Genomic DNA, 20,058 nt, shown 5'->3' with positions numbered 1-20,058 from the left:
GTCCTTGGGCAAGGCACTTTACCCACATTGCCTCGTATGAATATAAAGTGAGTGTTGGTTGTGGTCAGAGGGACCAATGGCGCACTATGGCAGCCTCACTTCTGTCAGTCTGCCTCAGGGCAGCTGTGGCTACAATAGTAGCTTACCACCATTAAGTGTGGCGTGAAAAGATTATGCACGTCAATTTTAAGCGCATTGTCTATGATAAAGTGCTACAAAATCCAATGCAGCATTATTATATGAAATATATTTTAATAACCAACTACATAGAACTGTAACATGGTTGACCAGTTTAGCGTTGAATTATAATTGACAATTTTTATAGAATTTTCATGGCAATTACAAAGTCAATTATCAAAACTAAACTACAATTCAATTATAATTATGACAGCAACAGATTTTTTAAAATTAGTTGTAATTAGGCCATAATGATAATTATCAATTTAACAATTAAAATTGACCCCAACCCTGGCGTCAGCTCATAAAGAAAGTATTCTAGCTTACCTTTGTCATTTTATTAAACAGCTTCTTGTTACATGCAACACGTCACGTAATAAACCTCTAACTGGCCTCTACTGATTAGTGTCTCATCAAAGCAAACTAAACTGGTTCCCTGCCTCACAGCATGGCGTCCTGCCCTTTGAGGACCATGAATTCACCTGCTTTTATACTCAGCGTTTAACCTTAGTGTGATCCCACAGTCACGTCTGTCCTCATTACCTTCACTAGGGTCTGTATAACTGCCCCTTACTGCAATTAGGTTAATATCTCATTAGCTCTCGTTAGCTCAGCATCCCCATGATGGGACGTCTGGCTGTGAGAGTGGCCTTGAATTAAAGGACGCATCAATACCCTAGGGCTGCACAATTAATCACATTTTAATCGTGATCACAATTTTGGTTGCCACGATTAAATAAATTTGATCGTCTGTAATATTTACAGTACATTTAAAACATGGGCTCTGCACTCTATCATAAAAAATTCTTGGGTTAATTTTTCTTGGTGTAATTCTTATTTAAAGCTTCATTATTCACTGTAAACATATTGTTTGTTTAAAAGTAGTGTAACAGGGGCGGTGTTTAGCTCAGTGGGTAGAGCGCCCGCCCCATGTACAGAGGCTATAGTTCCTCACCTGCAGCGGGTCCAGGTTCGATTCCGGCCTGGGACCCTTTCCTGCGTGTCATTCCCTGCTCTCTCTGACCCCCTTTCCTGTCAAGCAACTGTCATATAAAGGCCACTAGAGCCAAAAAAATCCTTTAAAAAAAAAAAAAAAAAAAAAAGTAGTGTAACAGAAACACAGATATATTTTTTTTTTCCCACACGTTAAGTAATTGTGATTATCATTTTTGCCATCGTTCAGCTCTACAATACCTATGACTCTCACTCAGGCTTACCAGTGCATGTGTGTAGACAGGAAGTAAAAGTAAGGCTGTGCAATTAATAAAAATTTGATTTTGATTACTACACTCAACGATAACAAAATTAACATGATTGAGAAAAAACAATTATTTAAAAAAAAAAAAAATGTTTTATTTGCTAAACAAAACAAACTTCTACGATTTACAATATCTACAAAGAATAAAGCTTGAAAAAAATGAGAAATCGATTATTAATACGGAGTTGTTTCATGCTGCTCTCAAAGCTAACGCTCTAGCCTGCAGGCCAACACAAGGAAACTTATTGCTAGCGGTCTTAAAACATGACAGGAGAAATGCAGCAAAAACGCTTGGTAAACAAGCAAGGCAAGTCAAATTCTCTTATATGGGTGGGCAATATGGGCCAAAACTCACATCTCAATATTTTATCCCAAAAATGTGATTATTTGATATAAATCTTGATAATTTAAATTGAAATTAATCTGACCAGAAAGACAATTCTGGGTTAAATTTGCTCATGCAAAATGCCACAAAGGCAATTTTCTTTTTATTAACAAACAGCTGCACAATATGTGTTACTTTAATATTTTAAGGGACAGCACGTGTGAGTGAGTTCCGTAGTGTCTTGTTTGGATTAAGCTCTGGGTTAGGATGTACTCAGAACATGTAAAGCTCAGTTAGATGATCACTGAGCAGAAGAGAGAGAGAGCAGCGACTCCTAAAACAAGTATTTTAATAAAAAAAAATCTCAATATTGTCATTTTCTGCCACCAAAATACAAATCTTGATATATTAACCTGGCATAAATGGAAGGGTAAAAAGGACTGTTCTACTGTACAACCTTTGGCTTAAAAAATAAAATGATTAAGTTACATTTTAGTTGACCATATTTAAATTTTTAAGTTATAAAAAATAAAGAAATTTTCATTTGATGTAAATTCCCTTAGCCAATACAAAATAAACTATACAAATATGTATATTGATAAAAGCGATATTGTAATTTTCCATATCAGCAAAATAGAAAACTTGAATATCAATACATTGCCCAGCCCTATTATCATACATGGGAACACTTTTGGTTTGATGATCTAAAGCAAAGACAAATCACATGCAAGAAGTGTTTTATTTTGTGCGAAAGTGAAAATACTTGATTTTATTTATGTTTGAAGAATATATTTAGCATGATTATTTTTTGGATAATCGAGCAGCCCTAACAGAAAGCATAAAAAAATAATTAGTAAATGTTTATTCATGTCGTCCAGCCGACCTTAGATAGCCAGGTCCTGGGCACCCATGGGACAAAGACAAATGACAGAAAATAAGACAAAAGCAGAAAAAAGTGAAGAGAGATTTTTTTTTTTTTTTTTTTTTTTTTTGCAACGCTTGGTTAAACCTGAAGTTTCCATGATAATTTTTCCGCCCTACCCTACAACACTCATCCCTCACTACATTAGCTGGGAGGACCCCAGCTGTTAGTCAGTATAAATAGCGTGAGGCATGGGCTCGGACCCCCAGGGAGAACTGGGCTCATTGGAGGGAAGGCATGGGAACAAATCGAGCCGGAAAAAAGCACACAACATATACACATTTTGACAAACATATGGGACCTTTGCTGGGGAGGAAAGTGAGGAACATGTGAGAGAAGTTGGCCTCACGTGGCAGAAGTCACTGTCGCGCTCAAAATGTGATGAGTGCGCGCGGGTGAAAAAGTCCCAAAGGAAGACTCGTTTTATCCTTCAAAAGATAAATAACACTGTCCAAGGTATCGCAGCTTCACAACTCTCTGTCTGTGGATACAAATGTAGCATCAAAAGCCCTAAAAACCTCCCTGTTCACTTGTCTGTAAACTAGTTCCTATCTAGCAGTCTAAATACTGCCTCTGAGTACTATTAAAATATAAATATTTCAGGCACTTAACTACAGAATGCTTTCATAACTAATAATGTTTATATATATATATATACTGTATATTTGTGGATATCACATGTTTAGGTCTCAATGTCAACATCAGACAACAGATGGTTTAAATTTGTACCATATTGTTTAATAAAAAAAAAAAAACTCAAAACAAAGACCATTTACACATTATATAATGTTCTTTATATAATCTGCAGTTTTATAAAATTAAAAAAATGCTGACATATTATTCTTAGTGGTGGTACTCAATTATAAAGTTAATCTAATAATTAATCGCCTAACAATATTTGACACGAAGCAAAGTTTTTCCAACTTAAATGGAATTTAAGTTGGAAACTGAAACAAAGACAATAATAAATGAGCTTAAACAATTGTGTTAATTTTCATCACGGAGTGCAAACATAATGTGCAATATGAATAAAGAATATTGTGATGTGTAAACTTAAAGTTACGTAAGCTATATATTATTCATGCTTTTCCACATTTTTTTTTTTGTTAACTTTAAAAACAAATTTATTCTTGTGTATTCAAAAAAAAAAACAGGACATTCAGTAAATTCCAGAGAAGTGTTAACTGAACAGTGCAAAACAGTGATAAGGAAATAAATAGACCAACTGATGAAGGTGATGGATTAAGTTTGTTTTCCATCCTGGTTTGAAACACTAAAATTAATGTCCATAAAACACAGCAATGACTTCTCGGGTTCTCCCGTTTCTTATGTCTGTGCATCAGTATTATGGGTATACCGGGAACTCGTGAAATGAGAGGTTCTGCGTTGTTTGGAGTGCGAAAAAAAAGATTAACTGCTTTTTTTTTTTTTTTTTTTTTTTTTTTTTGTGCGTTATTTTTACGCCCTTGTCCTCTGTCATGTCCTCCCGAACAATGCAATGCTTAACTTTTTAAAGAGTAATGCATGCGTACATCTGACATATGCAGGCATGCTATTAAACCATCACATCCACACACCAAACCAAGAGTTTTGGTTCAAATGCAACAAATGGCTAATATATAGTTCTGAGACAACTTTTGAAAAAAGTTTTAAAAAAAACATTAAAAATGAAAACAATACTGAATGAAACTGGCAGGATTTATAGTCCACCTGTTGTGGACGCCATGTTAGAATCCGGTCCATAATTTAACCCGATTCAGAGGATGACAAGAGAGAAAAGTGTGAAGCCACTCTCTCAGACTTGCTTGTGTTTATTGTAAGGCCTTAAAGGGAGGTGTGTGTGTGTGTGTGTGTGGGGGGGGGCATTAAATCAGAAAGACATTTTCAAGCTGAGTGGGTTTTCCCAATGAAATCAAAGTGTGTGTGTGCGCGCTAGCATACACAAGACGTTGGTTGGTGGTGAGTTACCTTTTCAAGAGTGCCCAGCAGTGGACGTGTTTGGCATTTCAGGCTCTTTGTCACTCAATTGTGTGTTTGCCACAGTAGCATCCGTTAGGTTGGCACTGGTTGTTACCGATGCTCTGTGAAGATACTATTGTTTTTCTTTTTTTCCCCTCTCATTTTCTATTATTCCACTAGTCAGGTGAAAATACAAAAAGCAGAAATGAAGCCTGTCTTCATTGTCCTCCACCTGCCCTCAGAGCTCTTTCTCTTTTTCTCTCTCGGTTCACATCTGTTGGATGGCCTCTCGCCCCAGGGGCAGTCAACACGGTTACTGAGCACTGCTGTTAACTCTACTGGCTGACTGGCACATCAATATGGTTCTTACATAAGTTCATAAAGAGTCACAATGTGAAATTAATCTGTAATGATTAATTGTTGTTTTTCTAATTCATGTACTATAATACTATGTTAGTATTTATATTTGTTCTTGCTCTTTGCTCATATGTTGCTGCAAATGTGAATTTCCCCTCTGGGGATCAACAAAGGTGTGTTCTATTCTAATCACTTACTATTATCTCATTCTATGTTAAGGTTTTCATTTATTTAAAAATGAAAACCTTAACTTTAAATGAAACTTTTCTGGAATTATCTCATTTGCATAGATAATCAATAATTATTGTGGATTTTTATATTTCTTTAACATTAGAGTATATATTATATCACTATTAATTAGAGAATTACAGTTTATAATCTGTCACCTAGATCCACTTATTCACAGTTGAGTCGTAAGGGGAGGTGGAGCCTATATCTGAACTGACTCCACCCACAATGTTGGGCATCATCTTCAGGCTGTACCTGTCTGTTACAAGACCATTAAAAAAAACAATCACTACGTCAAATACACTCCATTGGTCAATCTGGATGCCCTTATTAATCTAGCAAACTTGGAGTGCTAGCAAATTCCACTAAAGCACTAAACTACCAACATATTGTAAAGCTATTATAAAATAAATTCCACCCACCAGTACATTTGTTTGAAGACAATTTGTTCATTACACACTACATATAGCTGTTAACAGTTGGATTTGTGTGAAGTATGTGTTTGTTGTGATATTTGAATACTTATGAAAGGTTTCCTTAGGCTTGTGTATTGATTAAGTCCTAGAAGAACATACATTGTACCTTGTATATATATACATATATATATATATGTATATATATATATTTTTTTTTTTTTTTTTTTTTTAAGCACTGCAAATATGGTTATTAACAAATAATCATTGTATTCAAAGGTAAATTTAGGATTTGGTATTACATGCAGAAGACTGTGCTGACAAACTGATTTACACTCAACTAAAGCTGCAACTTAGGTTAGTCTACTACAAAACTAATCATATCTTTTAATTTTGTAGACTAGTCACGATTATTTTTCTGTTTTGAAGCGCACATTTTGGACTGCTTTTTCAGTGCCCCTGCTTAAATCCTTCCACCTGTGAAAGTGGCCCTGTTGTACTGTGACAGCATGTTTTACAGAGAGGAATTAAAACGATGACATAAGACATGCATTTGTAGTGTAGTTGTTATATTTAAAACTCATTGAAATCATGACATAAACTACTTTAGCACTGACCACACATTTAAAAAAAAAAGAAGTGTGAACTATTCACTGCTCTTACACTGACTTGCTGTGAAGAGATGGCAGGTGTGTGTATATACTGTATAATGCAGTGACCATAAAAGGCCAGCCTAAATGATGCTGATTCATTGATTAATCAATACATCTCTCTAAAGTCTTTTGTAAGGAGTTTCCATGAGGAGTAGGAGTGGTAATTGGAATGCATTTAAATTCTACTTTGATCCACAGCCAGTGTTGGGTGACCTTTTCTTCCATCTGGTGTTGGTAATGATGGAGGTGCAGCTGTGGTCTGCACAGCCTGACATAAGAACAACGCTCAGCAGACAAATAAGCACAACTTCAGTTCAGCACCTCCTCTTTCCACATCCTGATGCATACCTTTTTAAACAACGGTTATTCAACCACCATGAATGTAAGAGACTGAGTAAGCAGTAACTAAGGAAGGGTGAAAAGAGACAGCGAGCCGTCCAGTAAAACCTGGTGCCAGGGCACCATCTGCCCATCGGCTAGGTGGAAGTGGGGCCTTCCAGAGCAGTCAAAGACATTGCAGAAAGATTGAGGAGATGGGGTTCCATTTAACTGCTGGGCGCGAGTTGGACAATTGAGTTTGGTCAGAAACAATCCTGGCAGAAGGCTACCAGCAGAGCCAAGCGGTAGCAGGAAGCGAGCGTCTTGTGTGTCCCAAGATTTACCATGACAGGTCCATCTACCAACCATCTGGGCCCACATAAATACCAACTTTCCAAAATAAGTGTACAGGAAACAGAGGGTTTTTTCAAATACTAGACATGATTTACATGGAATCGGCAACAAAATAAACTTGGATACTACAGCGAAGATGGAAAAGTGCAATAAAATATTATAAAAGCCTACAAAGTGAATCAGAATACTAGGTTTATTAAGAACCTTTAAAAGTAGAGTTGGCTATCGATTGGTCCCGGGAATAACTTTCAGATTGTCCCGGAATCGTTAAAATGTTTAAATTTCCATTCCTACTTCCGATACCAAGTCTGCCAACCAGAAGAAGAACCCGCCAAACACCAACGAAGAAGAATCCAAATGTATATTTATGCTGAAGTTTATAGATTTGATATTTATATAGGAGTTGAAAACAGCCCAGTGAGATATTCCTAGTAAAGTTAATAAAAAAGTAAAAAGTTAATGGAATTCTACTTCACGGTGAGGTTCAGACTATTAAACCAGAAGGACCTCTGGTTAGCTAGCTGATTTAACACATTTTGACCCTGCCTCTTTGAAGAATCCAAATTGGGAATCGGAACAGGAGTTGTTCAAATTCAAACAATGCCCAACCCTATTTTAAAGCATATGAAGATGCAGATGGGCTTGTCTTTGTATTTCAGTTAATGTAATTAAACTTATTTTGTCCATGAAATCTCAAAACATTTTAAATAATAAAGCAAAATAGCCAGAAAGTAATGGTTCTGTGTTAAATTCCTTGGTGATAGTTGAGAACATAAGTGGATTGCCAAATTAAATCAAGACAATAGAAAGGCAACAGTGAAAACAAATCTAACTACAAAACACTAAAAACCATGAAGCTGATGAGCAACAGCATGCAATTAATGTCCCTCGTATGAGAGGAGCAGTAGACCACGGTCAACACGAGTGAGAATTCAATTGTAAATGGACTTAATTTATGTTGCACTTTAATTACCAACTAGTAAATAGTGCCAAAGTGCTTTATAAAATCATCCATATTCGCCCAATTACACACCAATGGGACAGAGCTGCCATGAAAGGCGCTAATCTACCATTAGGGTTCAGTGTGTTGCCTCAGGACACGGTGACACATAAATGGATGTAGCCTTGGGATGGAACCCCCATTCTCTCTATTAGAACCCTTTAAGTGGACCTAATGATCACTGTGAGACAGGTTTTTTTCAATCAGGTTATCTGCCAGAACTAACAACGTTTAAACTCCTTAACTTATCTTAGATGTTCGTCGCAGTAATCTTATCTTAACCAAGAAGGCAGGGAAACATTTTAAGAGCAAGATTAGGATTTCATCTTAAAGTCACCTTCGCAAGCAGGCAGAGACAAATATCGCTCTGCTCTTGAGTTACAGTTCAGACAGTTCTCATGCATTTTAACAAGGTTCAAGATCTTAAAGAAGCTTTCAAAATGAAAAAAAATATAATCTCTGGGAAAAGCAAGACTTCAAACAAGCAAAAATGTCACCAGAAAGAGAGAGACCTTAGAGTTCATGTTTATCACCGTCTCAAGACGGACTGAGAGACTTTGGGCAGATAGGACGGAGAAGAAATGACCTGACTACCAATGATGCCAAATCTCTATTTAAAGGCTGACAAAGTGAAGGCCTGCCATTGACATTTCTTACCTCTTGGCCTCATGTCTTAAACTGCAAATCCAAAACAGTCAGAAACCTTTTTTTTTTTTTTTGGCAACTGTTGCAGCTTTCAAATTACTGATGAACAGCAAACGTGGTGAGAAGCAAGAAACTTTGATGGCAGCATGTTTTTATGAGGTTTGTGATTCTTTGGCTCTGATGGTGAGCAGGTAGCACCAACATGTGTAAACAGCAGGAGACGACAGCTCAGTCTCTTGCACCAGCAACAGGATGATTAGGAGGGAATCATAAAGAGTAAAACCCAATAAATGAATGAGTTCCAGCAGAGAATGGGGGAAAAACCTCTACCACTTTTTAGTGTACTTTTATGCAATAACGACTTTTGGAGTGAGTGATTATGAGATACTGTGAGATGCATGCCACTCACTGTCATAGGTGCATTTTAGTCTCATCTAGGGATAGCCAATATATCGTGGTTCAAGATATATCGAGTTTTCTATTTTGACGATATAGAAAATGACAATATTGTCTAGTTTGATATATCTATGAATAATATTAAATACTTGTAAAATAGAGTACAGTTGGTGTCCTTTACAATTGTCCATATCTCTGAGATATATATATATATATATTTTATAACTTATTTTGTATTAAAATATGCGTTTTAGGAGTCATTTCTTTCTAAGAAACAAGCCACACTACAGAACTCACTCACACAAAATGACTATCGTCTATATCGAGATATATCTATTACACAACTATTTAATATTATTTGTGGAGTACAGTCAAACAGCGTCCTTCTTTACAATTTTTACATGTATTATAATGGCTTATTTTGTATTAGAATACACGTTTTAAGGGTAGTTTTTCTCTACTTCTCAGAACAGGATACAAAGCTCAGTTAGATGATCAGTGAGTGTGTCCTAACCCAGACCACACTAGAGAACTCACTCACACGTGCTGTCCCTTATAGGAGCCAAAAGTGGCACACATTGTGCAGCTGTTTGTTAATAAATGTGTCTGTGTGGCATTTTACACAAGCAAATTTAACCCATAATTGTCTTCCTGGTAAGACTTTATTTGAAATAAAATTATCAAGATTTATCGTATATCGGAATTTTCAGAAAAAATATTGAAATATGAGTTTTGGTCCATATCGTCCAGCCCTAACTCCAGCAGAGAACTGGAGGGAAAACCTCCCAGTGAAGATCGAGCACTTTTAAGTGTCATTTTAATGAGTGATTGAGATACTGTGAAATTTGAAAACAAGGTCTAAAACCTTAAAGATAGAAGGCAAGAATGGCACAACTAGTGCCCACGCACTCGCTGTCATAGTTGCGTTTTAGTTGCATCCTTGAGTTTTATCATCTCATGATGTAACAGCGTGGGCATGTGGTCACTCAGTGAAAGTAAAACTCACCAGGATGCCAGCAAACCGCTTTTCCTCCATCCTTCAGGACCTTGGGGGCAAAGATCCTCAGCCTCGCTCTTTTCTCTCTCTCTCTCTTTCTCTGGGATGCACTTGTCCACTTCTGGCTATTAGTTTGCAGTTTTCAGAGGTAGCCGAGATTTTGCTAGAGTATCTTCACCTCGCCGCGTTGCTCTCTCTATTCTCCGTTCTTCCTCTCGCCTCTTCTATATTGTTTGTGAGCGTAGCTGGAGTGGCGTTGCCGCTTTGTGTTAATTCTGCCCTAATCCAGAAACTTTTCTATGCTGTGAAAGGAACACGTGACAGGCAAAGAGGAGGGAAGGAGGAGAAAAGTGAGGAAAGAAGGGGGGGGGGGAGGCAAGGAAACACTTTTTAGTTACTTGTCCCTTTTTAGTCCAAGTTCAAAACAGTTGCCGAGTCTTCGGACACGACCTGCTTTGAGGTAAAGCGTGAAAACACAATTAGCACTTTTTTTTTTTTTTTACATTGGCTGGACTTAACAGAAAATGTGACTTCTGAGGTTCCGCTTGGAAAGGACGGGAAGAGATCATTTAGAGAACATGCAGTAAAGATTTGCATTTTGTGGCGAAGCAGCTGCCATAACAAAGTGCCCTTTTGTGTAAAGAGATTAACTGTTTGGGCAGTCTAAATGTTTCCCTTTGACAATTGCTGTACCAAGCCAGACTGGGGAAAGCACACTCAGCCAGGAGTTAAAAGAAATATATGTTGGTTATAATGGGTACAATAGTAAGAGATGTGTTGATTATTGTGAGGTCATGAACATAAACAAATTATTTAAGGACCTCTTAAGGGCATAGTTTTCTTGTTCAATTATTTTAACTTGAAAATTATTTCCCATGGTTATTGTAAATCAGGGGTGTCAAACTAATTTTCGTTCAGGGCCAAATACGGACCAGTTTCAGCTTAAGTGGGCCAAAGATTTTAGGTGGAAAAAGAGAAAATGTAACATTAATTTTGCATTAAGTGTATCAGTCCCTGCAGAATTTTCACTTAAATTTGCATGATTTGGGTGAAATTTTGTGGAATAATTTGTGGAAAATATACCAGATTTTGGGAAAATTTAGTTTTTTTCAACAATTTGAGATGAAAAATGACTGCTGTCATGTGATCAAAGAACTGGAAAACTGAGCTCTGCAAATATTGTGGATATTTGGAAGGACTGAGATATCTACAACTGAATTATTTGGTAGCCTACAAACTGTTTAATGTTTTTTTTTCTATCTTTTTATACTTTCTTGAGCAGCCCTGCAAAAGAAAAGGGACTAGGTAGCTAAATATAGATACAGTTCAATGTCACACACACACAAAACATGCATATCGCCTGCCACATGTGTAGTAAGCATGGAGACTTGAAACAGCCTCAAGACATCCATCATATACAGCAAGCTGCACACTTAGAAAAAGACGTGGAGACGCTATAGTGTGTTAAAGTGACTCTTGCCATATCAAGACAGAAATTGAATGCAGTTAAACACAACCAACTGACATAGAAACCAGTTTAGATGTGAGAAACTATTAAGTCTTAAGTCTACGATTTTGGCTCTGTTTCACTTATCAGCTCCACTAATGTACGCAACCTATTGGGCAACACTAAGAGGAGGGGTGTTATTACCCTTGTTTTGACCGACCTGGTGCTAATGCCTAGGTTAGCACCAGAAAAAGAGTAATCTCAGTAGACGGCATAATGAATGAAATCCCAAAAGGTTGTTACATAATATAAACGTCACTTTCGAACTCTGCAAACACAAACTGTTACAAGAAAAATAAGTTTAAAAAAACTGACACTGTATGAGGAATTTAAGCACAGGAGAAAGAAAAAAAAAAAAAAAAAAAAATACAAGATATAGTCATCAACATCCCCCGCCAGATTGGTTTTCATTATAACTCACAACCTTTTCCTAAATGTCCTAAATCTAAGAATGTAGATGTATACATAAGAAAATATTGTATAATATAAAATTACTAACTACAGTATATCTTAAACGGTTTCTAAGAAAAGCTGTCCCCTTTGAAGATACCTCGAACACAGTATAGAAAAACGGAACAAGGGCAATAATTCTAGAAAAAATAATTGCACACTTCTCATTTTCAAACTCCATCAAAGTATTCTTACCCTGAAGCCACACACCAAATTTGGTTATCCTATCTTGAACAGTTTCTGAGAAAAGCTGTCCAATTTAACTTGGACAGAAGGCGCTCAAACCTATATCCCCCTTTCCACGTTTTGTGGCGGGGGATAATAATGTCTTTAGCAGTGAGAATACAAATACAGGAATATAGAAATACATTGATGGCTTCTTTCACAAAGCCATTTTAGTTGCTTTTATCCAAACTCTGAATAGTTCAATTAAAGCAGACAAAACAGTTTCTAAGAAACAGATTAACAAACACCAATGTATACCCCAGCAGAGGTTGACCTCTCTTATCTTTGCAAATGTACAGGGACCTTGACCCAGAAACATCACCAGAGACAATAACAATCATCCACGATGCTCCGAGTCCTCACATACGCTTACAACACACTAAACGCTCAGCACACAAAGACAAATATTACAAAATGGATTTAGGATGGAAGGTTATTAATAAATTCAAGTAATGCGTGTTACAAAGGTTGACACTCTTCCCAAACTGTGTTTTTGAACAATTCATTTCATAGTAAAGATGATCAAATTAATTTATCACTGATTTGAATAGACATATTTGACCAGCTGGAAAAGAAACTTATTTCTAAGCGTGATCTTTAGTGGCGATACAGATATTGAGGTTTTTACAAAGCTGATATCCTCGGATGTGCACACCTATTTTTTGGTGGGGTAATTGAGGAACCAACCCCCTCATAACCGAGTCAAATTACATAAATATTGGTCAATTACCGACCAGGATATATATATATTTTTTTTTTTTTCACCAATGATAAGGGAAATTTTTTTGACTGATCCAGAATCAGTATAATAATCGGGATCCTCCCCCCACCCCGGAAATGTAATGGAAACGTCCATAGCAAAAAGTCTATATTTGGTTAAAACTTCCATTAAGTACTTTTAATGTAATCCTGCTTGAAGTCAAACAAAAAAATGAACGTCAGTGATTTTTTTTTTTTTTTACCTCCTTGCTGAAGGTAAAAATCATTTCTAATTGATTATTTAAAGGGTAAATCACATGAGATAGTGTAGAAGAAATTTCAACTAGGGATAGACCTATATGGCTTTTTTTAGGGCCGATGCCGATACAGACTGCCGGTATTTGGAGCTGATACTACTTTTGCTTCCTGAATTTACATCATAAAAATTACACAATGATGGTACGAGTCTCAATTTTTAAAAAAGGAACCTTTCTTGAAATTAACAAAAGTGAGGTAGAATGACAAGTAAAAATATTTAACAAATATTAAAAACAGGTGCTGTAGAACAAGGACAAGTAAAAAAATATTTCTGCTCTCTGTAAATAAGGCAGATCGGCAAACGCAGCAGCCTGCATTGGCCGATGCCGATACACGTAAAAAATCCAAAAATCGCCCGATAATATCGGCTGGCCAATGTATCGGTCTATCACTAATTTCAACTGATATTTGAAAACCACTATGGTGGAGCTTTAGTTTTTTCGCTTAATACAAAGTTTTTAACAACAATTCATCAGTGGTCACGATGAGAAACAAAGAAATGCCGTGATAAATCCATCTACATAACTCGATTCAAGATGCATCGCATAGATAACTGATTCATAATCTTAGACCCTAGAATCCTAATTGAATCAAATTGCGAGGTCCATAAACATTCCCACCTTAAGTCTTTTTCTCTCGCGTTTATACATCACCAAGAATCAAGCACACTCGTCTCTCAACATCCTCAACCGTTTTTCGTCACATTTAAAGAACTACTTAAAATGTATATTTTAATCAAAGGTCACAGTGAATGTCTTCTGGTAAAAAACCAAATATCCAAAACCACATAGTGCCGAGTCATGTGGATACCACACAGTAGAAATAAGCTATCAGAAAGGATTAGTTAGTTAATCATAATGATCTCATTGCTGGATGGATTGATCAAAGATGAAACTGTGCTTTGGTGTCCTCTACTGGTGGTTAAAGATTATTATTATTATTATTATTATTATTATTATAGGCTAAATAGAACATTTAAAGTCAGAAGAACCTTTTTTCACAGGCAGTTTTGTGTGCAAATACAAAGGACTTTTTCACTGTGAACATAATGGGATTCTTATACCTTTTTTGTACTGTGATCTATACCCTTTACGTTGCTGTCAAATGTATTGAACTAAAAAATAATAATAATTAAATAAATACAATATTTTTCAATGTTTACATAAATAGGGATTCAATGGCTTTATTAGGCTGTTGTTTTTAACCTATGAAACACTTACAATTGTAACAATATACAAATCTTATAAAAAGTAAAGTTGGATTGATTAATTGAACAAAAAGTGCATTAAACCTGTATTCTTTCCCATTGCTTAATGCTCAACTCCTTCTCCCCAAACCTAATCTTCCATGTTTAGCTCAAAAATATCTGGCCATACCAGCTGTCCAGACATGTATACTGCACAAAAATAACACAGCGTTATCTGACAGCATAATCTGTGAAACAGACCAGGGGAGGGGGAAAAAAACGTTGGTCATTGCCACTAAAGTATACTGCAGAAGGTGCAGATATGTAAAACTCCATTTGCTTAAGAGATTTTTAGTTTTGTATTAGATCAAGTGTGATCAAATCCAATCCCTGCACTGGAAAGCAGCTTGTAAAAACCACCAAAGATTATCACTCCTGCTGCTTTAACAATACAAATGTCCTGTTATTTTATCTAATGTTAACTGTCATGGTCTCTGTGATGTGTGTATTTTGTTCTCAAGCTCATTGTAGATTCCTCTTTTAGTGAATGTTCTCTCCACTCAGTCTCTGTTTATGGAGCTATATGAATAGCTTTTGGGTTTCGACTTACTATCTTTGTTAGTTCTTGTGTCTCAGCGCTTTCAGGTGTTCCTGCTTAGAAATTGCACACTAAAGTACTATACACTACAAACTCAATGAGTATATACTACTAGTATGATTAGGATGGACCGTTCCCACTGAAGTATACTATTTAGTTTTCCAAGATGCATTTCAAACCAAAGACAAAAACCTGAAGCACACTGAGGCTAAATATCTGTTGATTCGCCACCTTTAAAAGTTCTGCAAACATTTTAAGTGAGAAAGTGACCAAGTAGAATATCAACATGTGGCCATTATCAGAGCAAATAGTGTCTCTGGATGGCATTACTCAGCACCACAATAAAAAACTTAGATGTTATCTTTGATAGTGACTTATCCTTTAATTCTCATATTAAACAAATCTCTCCGTAATATCTCTGAAATCAGGATTATCTTGGCCCAGAGTGATGCTTAAAAACGAACCCATGCATTTGTTACATCTAGACTATTATTGTAACTCCCTACTGTCAGGATGTCCTGACAGGTAATCCAGAATACTGCAGCCAGAATACTAACAGGTACAAACGGCAGAAAGCATATTTCTCCAGTATTGGCTTCCTGTAAAATCTTGAACACAGTTTAATAGTTTTAATAGTTTTAGTATCATGTTTTTCTGCAGTCAGTGCCTTCTCCTCGCCCTTCTCTCTCTGGTGTCGTGAAGCTGATGATGGCAGTTCCTGATCTGTGGTTCACGGCTCAACTAGTCTAGGACACTGATATTCTATCTCTCCATCCTGTTCTGTTGGTCCTTCTGTTTACTAACCACAACCAGCCAAGGCACATGGCTGCCACCTCTGAACCTGGTTTTTCTGGAGATTTCTTCCTGTTAAAAGGGAGTTGTTTCTTCCCACTGTCGTTAAATGCTTGTTCATTTGGATCTTGTTGGGTTTTTTCTTTCTTATTATGAATTTCATATTTTGATAAGCGCATTGAGACGACTTGGTTGTAATTTGTGCTATACAAATAAAGTTGAATTTAATTTAATCGCGAAAACACATTTCATGCCAAGATTTTCAGAAACCAGCCATTGTGCTACTGGCAAAACTTCCGGTTCACTTCAAAACAAGAGCACTATTTACAAAAGTGTTTAAAAAACAAAACAAATGGAAGACAATTAGAGATTATTTCATTTTGAAAAGGGGTTGTTTGATTTTTAGCTTGAAGCCGGTCCCAAGTTGATTTTACATTCCGCTCGCAATGCATCATGGGGCGGTTGAGTATAACTAGTGTGCCCACCTCCAGGTTGAGTGAAGTCAGGTTTTCTTGGGTTAGCTTTACTATGTACTTTGTTGTTTTGGTTAAATTATCATGGCTACATTTATGGGTGTGACTCCTGTATGCTGCCTCCATGCTCTACATCTGGGTCCTCCAACAACTCAACTCGTGACAACAACTTTGTTTAGCGACTTGTGTTTTTGACTTATAAGTAGTTTTGAATACAATTCTGCTAAACCACAACCATGTTTCCATGTGACCTGGTATGCTGCTGCTGATCCATCATCTTGTTGTTTAGTCTGTTGTTTAAATACAAATGAAACACCAATGATCTTTATTTTTAACCTTTAGAACTGTTTCCATTCAAATAAAGAGATCCCTGTTCTTTCTAGATGTAAACCCTAGCAGCAGCAGCAGCAGCAGAGGAAGGAAAGCACACAGAGGTGTGTAGTTAGGTGAAAGAAATGCTCTACTGTCTCTGTGTTGGGGAATATGGTGGGGAGAAGGTGGTATGACAGTTAAGTGCTGGAGCTGCTATCATTCAAGTATACACGACGTCTGTTGACATACCCTACTTTTACCATTCACATGGGCAACAAAATCTGGTTATATCACAGGTATGTACTGTATATACAACATCTGGAGCCAAGTCTCAATTCACAAGTTAAACAAGTAAAGATAACAAAAAGAGTAATAAGATTTAAAAACTGGTAAATGTGGGAGTTTTTGGCAAGCACTGTTTGTTTTTCTGCTTCTTTACATTTTGGTCACTTCTTAAATTGCCATAACTTTTAAAAAGTAAGTGTTTCACAGACTAGTGTGAGAATACTGGTTTCATGTAAGGGGATATAATAAACCACATGAAGTATATTTGAAAAGTGTATAATCTTAACATAATTGGTTAATTTAACTGTAAAATTATTATCTAAAAACAAAGCTATTGGTGATAGGTAAGGCTACTACCAGTGTTGGCACAAAGTCAACTATGTACAAAAGTCAAATAACAAGTAAAAGCACAGTTCCGCTAACTCATTATTAATGACTATTAGTACTGTCAATCGTTTCTAATGAAGGCCAGCTGTATTGATAAGAATGCACTTATTTTTTGTTGTTTATTTTGTTTTTTTAGAGGATTGTTTTTTTTTAGTCGATGAAAATGATCTGAGTCGATGCATTGTTTATTTTGTGTTCCTAAAGCTCTTGGGTCTCATTTTCACTTTTCAGCACCTGGACTAATATTCTTGAAGTACAGCTACCCTAATTTACACTACAGAACTGCTGGCTGGTTACCCGAAGAATAAATAGAACAAAATATATGAAAAACAATACAATAACAATTTGCATTAAAACAGAAACGTAATTGCAAAAATATAATAAAACTCCAAAAAAATTCAATATGAATGATTACTTAGAAATGTTGTACTGTTATTTTTGCTTCATGCTCAAAGGAAGCTGAATATAATATTGAATTATTTGTGCAAGAGTTGTGCCACAACCTATTGTGGGGGGGGGGCTCTGGTTGAGTAACATCACTTATCAAGCCTTTTCTCGCATTCCACACTACAAAATAAGCAATAAAAGTATGTATGATTCGTGCAGATATTGTAGTTGATTAATATCGGCATTGATCATTATTCAAGGCCGCAATATCGGTATCGTATCGGAAGTGAAAAAGTTGTATCGGGATTAGGGACATCCCTAATAATAATGACAGCGTAATGTCAGCTTTATGTATAAAACTTCCAGTAAAGCGTTACCAAATGTTTTTATTAGGCTTTTAAGTAATACCATTTTAAAAGTTCATTTGTAATATAATTTATTTTTAACATTTTGTTTTGTGTAATGAAAGTTTAATTGTTATGGAATATATATATATCCTTTATTCTCTATATATCCTTTATTTATCCCTCATCCTTTATATTTATCATTATTATTATTATTGTTGCTGGGTTGTTCTTTGTTTTTTTTCCTTTATTTTTTTTTTTTTTTTTTTTTTGTTTGTTTTGTGCACCAACTACCAAGACAAATTCCTTATACTGTCCTTAAAGCTGTACATGGCCATTAAAAACATTTCTGATTCTGAATATTTTAATACAGCTATATATTGTTTATATTCTTTCATAAAAGACTGTAGTTTACTTCAAGCCACTTTGGCCTGATTAAAAATGATAGGTGCTGGGCTGCAGAGCTGCAACTTTGACATATGCACGGAAATGGCTTTGACTGTCAGTGTCTCGTCACGTTGATAATGAGTGAGTATGAATATAACCGTTTCAACAAGTCTGTGCCACTTGGTTTTCTCTCTCTCTCTCTCATTGAAATGAATGAACGTCGGCGAGACATAAAAGGTGAATGAATTCACTTGAAGCATGAACACGTGTTCCATCATTCCCGAGCCTCCACCAACCCTCTGCTGCTGTAAGAGCGTTAAGACACGCTACAGTCAAAGCTGGGACTACCACACAGTTAGACATATGGGAAATTATCAGCCTATATGTTTTGCCATAAAGGGTCTGTCTTACCGTGGAGGTGAACCGACCATCGCCTTTGAACGACGGTGCAAACGGGGCTTTTTCTTTCTTTCTTTCCTCCAGTCAATATTGGGTTAGTTATTGGAAGTTGCATCACCTTCTTTCGGTCAAAGCCAGGGCAACAACTCCTCCTTAAAGCCCTCCCCTCATTTACTCTAAAAACAGGCGGGGGGCGTAATGGTATGGCAACATGTGAGGGCTGTCCATACACACGCGCGCGCATACCGCATCAATTCTCCATACCCCGCACGTGCATCTTTAATACCTTGCAATTACCCGTTTATTCTTCACCTGGTCACAGTATATTCACTATTAACCAAAACAGCACGCCCAATTAACACACACACACACACACACACATATATATATATATATATATATATATATATATATATATGTATATATATATATATATGTATATATATGTATGTGTGTGTCCTTATTTGATAATTATGTCTAACTTGACACAGCTGCAGTCACTTCACATGATTAAGGTGTATAGTAGTAATAACATATATGGACCCGCCTTTGTCCCACACCATAGAACACAACAAAGGTGAAGGTGCATGCGTGATTTTTTCCATGCCGCAACCATTCCGGATCCCTTCAATCGTTCACATCCGTGCGTATTTACAGCCACTTTATCCAAAAAAAAATGGAAAGAAAAAAAAAGGGAGAAAGGTGCGTTTTCATTCATAATGCAGCAAAACATGTGTAGTGGCTGTCCCGTGCATAGGTAATTAATTAAAGCTGCAGACAGGTGTGGTTACAGTGCAGTTTGCATATAGTCACAGCCGATAAATAATAGCTCCAGGCTGCGGGGCGTGCACAGACAAAAGAAGCATCAATAATAAGGAGTGTGTAAATGAAGAATGGAGGCAATAATCATGAAAATGGCGCACTTTTTTTGTTTTCTTGCTTTTTTTGATAGTTATTTTTTTCTCTCCTCTCCCTGCATGCAGACCCAGAGGCAGACATCAGACATTACCTTGGTTGGTACTGGTGCGGCCAGGTTGGAGGGTCGGTTGGGGGTAAACCGAGGAGAGGCACCCACATATGGGGAGGCGGTGTCAGTGAGAGGAGGTGCTGAGGAGTTTGGTGAGTTGGGGAGATTCAAGAGGTGATATGACTAAAACAAGGTACTTGAAGAAAAGTAGTTCCACCTATTTTCATTTGACATATACACCTATGCATACAACTTTACAGCATTTCACTAAAAATATCATTTTATTTAGTTTTTCAAAATCAAAGATTCCCAAAGTGCTGGTTGTGGCCCCCTTTTGGGT

The 20,058-nt window shown here is 36.6% G+C and overlaps 1 protein-coding gene across 2 annotated transcripts in view; it reads right to left on the bottom strand.

Moving 5' to 3' along the window:
• slc6a9 (solute carrier family 6 member 9) overlaps positions 1-19,826 on the bottom strand; it is a 74,349-nt gene extending 54,523 nt beyond the window's left edge. The window contains exons 1-2 of one of the 2 annotated variants that reach the window (XM_028472197.1): positions 19,761-19,826; positions 10,012-10,304 (exon numbers count right to left, since the gene is read on the bottom strand). In XM_028472197.1, the coding sequence (XP_028327998.1) occupies positions 10,012-10,041 (30 nt within the window). In that variant the 5' untranslated portion in view covers positions 10,042-10,304; positions 19,761-19,826. Of the gene's footprint in view, positions 1-10,011; positions 10,305-18,763; positions 18,890-19,760 lie in introns of those variants that run through there. The other variant, XM_028472195.1, reaches the window with a different exon arrangement.
• Positions 19,827-20,058: the final 232 nt, after the last annotated feature.

Source organism: Gouania willdenowi, chromosome 17 (assembly GCF_900634775.1).
Source record: "Gouania willdenowi chromosome 17, fGouWil2.1, whole genome shotgun sequence".
NCBI classification, from domain to species: Eukaryota; Metazoa; Chordata; class Actinopteri; order Blenniiformes; family Gobiesocidae; genus Gouania; species Gouania willdenowi.
This window is presented reverse-complemented; position numbering and strand designations above follow the sequence as displayed.